At 52.2% G+C, this 7,883-nt stretch overlaps 1 protein-coding gene across 1 annotated transcript; it reads left to right on the top strand.

The window, feature by feature from the left end:
• The first annotated feature begins 3,301 nt into the window (after positions 1–3,301).
• Positions 3,302–7,654, top strand: PIGV (phosphatidylinositol glycan anchor biosynthesis, class V). Its single transcript, XM_010576146.1, has 3 exons — positions 3,302–3,452; positions 4,879–6,036; positions 6,866–7,654. Exons 1-3 carry the CDS (start codon positions 3,366–3,368, stop codon positions 7,169–7,171), a joined length of 1,551 nt encoding a protein of 516 aa, XP_010574448.1. The 5' UTR covers positions 3,302–3,365; the 3' UTR covers positions 7,172–7,654.
• The last annotated feature ends 229 nt before the right edge of the window (positions 7,655–7,883 follow it).

Below are 7,883 nucleotides of genomic sequence, written 5' to 3' on the forward strand. Positions count from 1 at the left end.
AGCTGAACCGCCGGGAGGCCTCGTACCGGGGCTCTGGGGGGTCCCAGCCGTGTGGAAACCGTGGGGGGGAGGACACGATGCCCGTGGCTGACGGGGACAGGTGGTCCGAGGGAGGGGAGGGGGCACCGGGCGTCGTCTGGGGTTTGGTTTTATTTTCCCAACCAGCCCTTTGGAGCGGCCGCGCTGGTAACGGGAGACACAAAGAGACCCGGTTCCTTCGGCCGGGGCCCGAGGCCTCGGGACCGGTGATGGCGGCTGGGACGCGTCGGCGTGCCCCGGGTGAGCCCTCCCGTGCTTCTGAGGGGGGGGCCGGTCCCCTATGGCCTCGCGTATCAACCCAGTAACAAACACACAAGTGATAACTGGTCCTAATCTTGAAAACATCCCTATTCAGCGCTTCAACCGTCATCCAGCCTCTGCTGGAGTGTCGGCAAATTGCCAGCCTGCCCTATCTCCAAAGCGAAGGGAAACCATCCCACGTTTCATTTCTGTCCATCTAAACGCCGGGTACCAGCCACGACGGCTTTGGCTGTCTGAAGGAAGCAGCAGAAATGGAGCGTGAGTCGCCAGCGTCTCACCCGATAGTTGGTCTGCGTGGGGATGTGCTTTACGGAGCGGGATTTGTGACGTTGCTGCGTGCAATAGCAAAGGCAGACGTGAAAACACGCAGGTTAGCGTCCGCAGCATGTTCTCGCTCTTGGCTCGGACCTGATCCAAATACCCACAGCTCCGGCGTTTGCTCAGCGAGTCCGTTGTCTCTAGCTGAGCGGTCAGGTTGCATTTTGATCCAGCATAGGTTTTGTTCACACCCACGAGCCATTACAAAAGGTGCGAGGGGTACAAATGTTCCCAATTCCATTCAGACGCAGGCGGAGCAGTGCTGGGGCTGCAGCCCCCCGGACCAGCAGCTGAAACCGGGCAGGAGTGAAAACAGCTGCGAGGCCGGGAGCTCCCAGGCCCACAGAAACAGCGCTAGGCAAACAGGATTTCCAAAATTCGGTCGTATTTCTTTGATGTCCTGGTTAGAACGGGTTTTTAAATACATCTGGAGTATCTTGAATCTGACAGCAGGTTGGAGAAGTACCAAGAGGTGCCCAGAGCGTTGCTCTCCAAGTGTTCCTGGGATGCAGACGGGAGTAGGTTTCCCAACAGGAATCCTGTACCCCAGCCAGGAGCTGATTGCCGGGCGTGCGGAGGGAGGAAAAGCCTTTGTGGCGAGTGCCTGCTGCCGCCGGGTGGTAATCAGTCTCCACTGCATCTTTGCAGACCTCGCCGAATTCATATTTTCATTTACATGATAATTTACCCAGCGTCTATTTTGTTCGTACACGAGTCCTTTTTTTAGCACTGTTTCCAGAGCGAGGAAAACACAATTCCTATCTGAGAGCAAAGGGGAACGCAGAACGTGGAAAGACATCTTTAATTAAGACTTTGCGTCTTTTTCTGCTGAAACATTTTTAACCCGCTTCTGCCTTTTCGTGTCCTTTTTCCGTTTGTGCAGCTGCTCTTTCACGCAGCACTTTTCAAGGTAGAGACATTCCAGCTCTTGACGCCGTGTTCTCTACCAGAATGGTAGTTGTGGGCTGCAGCTTTTTGTAGACTTTGCTGCTTTCCGTTACAAGGTGTGCTGCATCGTGACAGGAACAGGCTTTTTAAAGCTGTTTGCTTTGAGCCTTCTTGGCACATTCATGCGAGGCTTTTTCTCTGCTTTTTAAAAAAAATATTTAAAGTGCTGGGACAATTTTTGCTGCTGTGCTTTAATAGGATTTGCAGCTGTGAATGCGCTTTAATAGAATTTACAGCTGGGCTGAAGTATCCCCTCTCTTAAAATAACATTGCAGCTTCGTGATTCAGGAGAATGTGCCTCCCACTAGTTGCTTTGTCTGTAGCTGTGAATGCTCTGGAGCAAGAGGAGAATATGAGCAAACCCAAAACTTTTGTATGTGGCTAAATAGGAAGCATAATCCTGTGGCTAGGGACTGGAATTATAAATGAGCGTATTTGGATCTTGTTTTTTGCTTTGCTGATGACTTGCTTTCTGCTCTCTCATGCAGTTTTTAATCTGCCGGGTTTTTTTTCTCTGTCAGTAAAATGGTAATAGGAAAACCTCAGCGTGTTTTTAGATCATTAGGTGATCAGTTTGGGGATCTTTATGTACTGTAAGGGGCTGGATCAGAAAGATGGCAGGTGGGAAATAGTGCAGGATGTGGTGTCATTGGAACCTAGCGAGAGCTGTGGGTCTTCTGTTTCTCAAACTGAAAAGCAGTTGGTGGCTGGGGAACCAACGGAAGAAATGTGTTATCTTAAAAAGCTGCATAACAGATACTGCCTGCCGTTCGTGGCTCTGGGCCAGTAGTTTTCATAGCTGGTCCCACAATGTCAATCCAGAATATACAGAAAAGAAAGCAGTGAGACTCCACAAAGCAGTTTAAATCTTGCAGGTAAGGTGTGCAGGGAAGAGGTGAACGAGAGCCACCTTATCACGGGCAATTTGCTTCACAGGCAAATGCCCTCACTCTGGAGACCAGGACCCCTGCCAGAATACTGGAAAACTGCAGGTGGTGAGGGTGGAGTGGTGGAGTGTCACATCTTGGAGATGCTGTCTAATTGATGGATGGGGTGGGGAGAAGCCTGCCTATCTGAGAAGACACCTTAGCCTTGCTCTGATGGAGTTTGTGGGGTTGGTGCTTTGGAAGCAGCTGAATAAAGCCATTCCTGGCTTCCCAGGAGCAAACGCAGGGCAGAGAGCAGGAGCGAGGAGAGAGCGTGCCTGGCAGCGCCTGGCCGGCTGCGAGCCCCAGTCAGCAAACCGCTTACATGGATATTACGCTTGGAGTCCACATTTTAATTCTGTCTCTATTCAAAAAAAAAAAAAAAAAGGTTTAAATCCCATTCAGCATATTGGAACTTGAATGTGTGTGTAGATGCTTGGCAGAGCTTGGCTTGAGCTGCTGGTGTTTCTGCTGAGGCAGCCACTGAGGAGGCCAACGAGCCTGTCTGCTTCTGGTATTTACACTGGCCCGGTAAGAAATGGGCTGAGAGTACATGTTATAACCTCTCTCCTTCTGCATCCTGGCCAAGGTTAAGAAGTCAGGGAAATTTTCTTTAATAAGAACAGTATCAAAGAGGTCTTCTGCGTCATCTCCCAGATCCGTGATCTCTTTCATGAGTGACTTTCTTGTTCATAGAGATCTGCAGCCCTTTGAAGTCCCTGATAGTAAATAAAGGCGCATAATTTACAAACAGGGCTGAAGCCAGAAATACCTTTCTGTGTCTGTGCTCTCTGTTTACCAATTCAGGTTTCCAAAACCAGAGGAAGATTTCCCGGGCATCAGTGACCTACTGAGGCAACTTCCAAGCTCAGAATGGGGCTGGTGAGCAGGCAAGACCCCCACCTCCGAGAGGCCGTGTGGTTTGCGGTATGCTGCAGAGCCCTGACACTTCTGCTGCAGGCAAGTCTCCTGTTCTGAACCAAAGATGCTGCAACGTCTGTTGTTTGCTGCTCCAGGGCTTCTCTCTTCGGCACTGCCTTCCGCACCGTGAGCTAGCTGGTTCTGCTTGATTGGGAAATCGTCTTCTCCTTTGGAGAACCCACAGGCCAGCTGCATCCAGGGAGGCAGGTTGCTGTTAAGTAAAATTACATAACTTACTGTGTTTTCACACCACTGTTGCAAGAGGCCAGTTTGGCAGCCTGAGAGGCTGAAGTCTCTGTTTATCCACAGAAGAGGAACAATAATCTCCCCCTGCACATTCCTCCCGAGTCTCATTTCCAGAGACATCCTTCTCTGAGCGTGGGAGAGCTTGGTTGCTCACTCCATCCTACCTGTGCCTACCGAGACAGCCAGCAAAGAGTCTAGCTGTAGCCGTGGCCCTCCTGAAACAACATCAGCCTGAGAAAGCTGTTCAGCAGCAGGCCACTAGCCAGCTGGCAGGTTCTGGCAGCCCCAGTCACCACTGGGTAGGGCTGAGTGGAACCATCAGCTGAGATGAAAGACTCTGTGTTACAAATGCCAGAGGCCTGGTTAGACCAGATGTGTGCTTCATGGTAAAACGGCGGCTTTGTATTTCTTTTAGTCCCAATTTGTTCAGCGTGACCTTTTCTCTTTTCTCTGCCAATGTTGAATTCATGGCAGGGGAGTCATCCCAATCTACATGTAGCTAAGCTACAAAACTTACCATCTGAGGTTTTTGGGGTTTTGGGTTTTTTTAAAATATATTTTCATTTGGAACGACATTAAAATGCATTAAGCTGCATAATTCCTATCTCATGAACTCTCTGGGTTTTTTTCTCACCTTTTAAAATGTGGTCAGCACCAGAAGCTCCTGGAGGCAGAGGTGTGTCCATTCTGCTTGCTCGTCTCCGGGAAGCGGAACCCTTAATGCATGCCGAGCTGCCTAGGTGATGGAGTGATCTAGAGACTAGAGAGGGGGCCTAGAATCGGCTGCTGTCTTTTGCATCAGTTTGCCCCGGGAAAATCTTTTTCTCTAGTTTTGTCTCCTCTCCCTTGTACGTCTGCTGGGACAATAATGCCAAATTCAGTAGAACAGGAGGCTTACCAGTGCTGCAGTACCTGGTGTGAGCGTACACAGTTAGATGTGCCTGAGCATGGGGCCGAGCAGCTTTCCCTGTCCAATTCCATAGGGGTTCATGCTGGATATGTTCCAGAGCTTTATTCAGTTTAGGTATAAATGCCCCAAAAGATTGCATTTGCACCTTTCCACAGGCTTACAGGCGTCCCTTGCTGCAAAGCCCCTCAGCCTGGCTTCTGTGCTGTTCCTGTCCCCTTCTTTGAAATGCAGGAGTCCTCCTCCTGCTTGGTGCTTTCCGTAGGGTACAAGAGGATCTCCACTCGACTTCAATCCTCTCTTCTTTTTCAGGCTCTGTTTAACCTCCTGATCCCAGATCACGCTGCAGACGCCTTCTCTCCCCCTCGCCTGTCCGAGCCTGGCCTGTGGGACCTGCTCTTGGAGCAGCTGCTGGGAGGCCTCTCGCACTGGGATGCAGAGCACTTCCTCTTCATCGCTGAGCGTGGTTACCTGTACGAGCACAACTGCGCCTTCTTCCCGCTGTACCCCCTGAGCGTGCGTGCCGTGGCCGAGGGTGCTCTGTGGCCCTTGCAGTGGCTGCTGCGTTTGCGGAGCCGCCTCTTGCTATCAGCTGTACTTCTCAATTCTCTCTTTTCTGTCCTGGCAGCCGCTGCCTTGTATAAGCTGGGCTGCGTTGTGCTGCAATGTCGCAGGGTGGCTTTCCTTGCTGCTGTTCTCTTTTCTGTCAGCCCTGCCAACGTATTTATGGCAGCTGCTTACTCAGAGAGCATGTTTGCCTTCCTGGCATTCAGTGCCATGTGGCAACTGGAGAAGGGGCAGAGCTGGCTCAGTGGACTGCTCTTCTCCCTTGCTTCTGGGGTGCGTGCCAACGGGCTTATTAATGCTGGCTTCTTTCTCTACTCCCACGGTAAATGCTTTGTCCTCCAGCTCCAGGTCGGTTCAGGATCGGTAAGGAAGCTCCCTCTGTTGTGGAAGCAACTCCTTAGTGTGGCATCTTCAGCAGTTCTGACATGTGCTGGGATTTTTCTACCTTTTGCTTTATTTCAATATTATGCTTACGTGAGGTTCTGTGGTCCTGGCGGTGGCCTGGAGCAGACTGTTCCCAAGCCGCTGCTGCAGCTGGCTCGGGACAAGGGCTATCATCTGGCGGCCGTGAACGGGGTTAAACCTGCTTGGTGCTCCCAGCAGTTCCCTCTGGTCTATTCCTATATTCAAGATGCTTACTGGAATGTGGGCTTTCTCAGGTATTTTGAGCTCAGACAGATACCAAATTTCTTGCTTGCTTTGCCTGTCGCGCTTCTGGGCTCGTGGGCTGCCTGGACCTACATGATTGCAAACCCCCGGCACTGCCTAACTCTTGGTCTAGAGAGAAGAAAGAGTGAAGAAGAGAGTAAACCAAGAGCTGGATTTTGCTGCCCCGCTGTCTTTGTGTATGTGGTCCATGCCACAGTCCTGCTGGCGTTTGGATTCTTCTGCATGCACGTGCAGGTAGGATGTTCACAGCAACACAGAAGAGTGATTTCTTCAGGGGAATGCAGCGTGGTGGCTGAGGCAGTGACGGTCACAGCCTAAAGCTGTCCCAGCTGCAGGGCAGCACAGGGCAACGCAAACCAAAAGCTTTGCCTTTCCTCTTTCGGAGTTACTTCCACAGAGAGTTTCCAAAGCCAGTTAGTTCCTCTGCTCTCTGCTGGAGAGTTCCTGACGAGAGCTTGCCAGGTGCTTGGTGTGCTGAGGACGCCGGGACGGGGATCAAAGGGTCTGGCTGGCGTTAGCGGCGTTTGACATGTGCTTAAGGCCAGGCTTGCCAAGCCCTGCTAATCGCCTGTTGGAAGACAACGATACCGGGTCATTATCATGTTGGGCCAAGCTTAATGGATGGCAATGAAAGGATCCAGAGCCTGTCACCAGTACCTAGAAAGTGTTCGAAGGTCTTTTTAGGACACAGCTGGTGGCACTAAGGGTTGGGGGTTCCACTGAAAAAATAATTGAAGCGTAAGATTCAATTCTCCCCTGAAGCTGCTGCCTCTGCCCGGCTCCTGAGCTGGACAGTGACAAGGAGCGACAATTAGTTACCCTGCTTGTCCAAAACCTGGGGACCACTTCACTGCTTACACAAATGTTGTAATAAATAAAGCGGGTTGAGCTGAGAGGTGTTTCAGTGTAGTAAATCCTAGCACCATGAACTGGGGCTGTATTTCGGTCGTCTTTACCAGCAACCTGAGGCAGATAGATGGCTCTTTCCATGCCTCAGGACCAGGGCTGGTTGCAGTTGGAGACCTGCAATTTATGTGATTTTTGCTCTGCCTGTCGTCTTCAGGTGCTGACCCGGTTCCTTGGCTCCTCCTCTCCCATCCTGTACTGGTTCTCCGCTCACCTGCTTCAAGAATATGAACCTTTACTCCAGAGTGAAGGGACTGATAATCAAACTGTGGCAGCTCGCTCCGAGAAGTCTCTTCTAGGTAAATCTGGTTCCTGCGGGAGAGGGACTTCTGAAAACCCCATCGTGAAGCTGCTGATGAACTGTAGATTAATCACCCCCCTCAGCAAATGCATTCTTGGATTTTTCCTGTCCTACTGGCTGCTGGGACTGATTCTGCACTGCAACTTCTTGCCGTGGACGTAGTGAGGGGTGTGTATTGGTGCAGTCGGGTCGCGGGGCAGAAGCACTGATCAGAATTGAAACTCACTTTTTCTAAAAAGCCTGACGTATATGTAACGATGCTGTTGTCTCGGTTACAAAGGCGTTACTCCTCAGTTACTACGTACGTACAGAGCTGTCACTGCGTGAAACTGGCACGTTCCCTTTGCTGTGATGCTACAGCATCCTGCCCGTCTCTCCGCTGTCGTTACTGACGGCCAGAACTCCTGTAAGCTGCCCGGGACAGGGAATGCATCTCGGTTCTTCCGTCTTCTGGGAGAAGTACTGGTCCCGAGAAATTATTTATGGCAGGGATCCGTGTCTGTCGGATTCCGGTCCGTCGGGAAACCTCCGGTACAGCAGAGCGAGCATCCCTTGCAGGGAGGGTCCTGCAGCCTTCCGTGAGCCGCTCGGCCCGTTCCTTCTCTTCCCGAGCGCTCACCGCCCCCTGAGCGGCCGTGGGGCAGAGACGGGACGGCTCCGGTTGCTCCTCCCGGTGCTTCCACTCGGCGCTTTGCGGACCGGGGAGCGCGGCAGTCGCCGTCCGACCCCACGCCCGTCCCCAATAAACACCTCGAGTCCGCCGGAGCGGGCGGTTCTCCCGGTCGGGGCTCTCCCGGGACGAAGCCGCTCCCCTCCGGGAGGAACCGGGGGGACGGTGCCCGGCGCGGCCGGCAGGGGGCGCCGCGGGGAGGGG

Source organism: Haliaeetus leucocephalus, unplaced genomic scaffold, assembly GCF_000737465.1.
Source record: "Haliaeetus leucocephalus isolate CR32 unplaced genomic scaffold, Haliaeetus_leucocephalus-4.0 Scaffold517, whole genome shotgun sequence".
NCBI classification, from domain to species: domain Eukaryota; kingdom Metazoa; phylum Chordata; class Aves; order Accipitriformes; family Accipitridae; genus Haliaeetus; species Haliaeetus leucocephalus.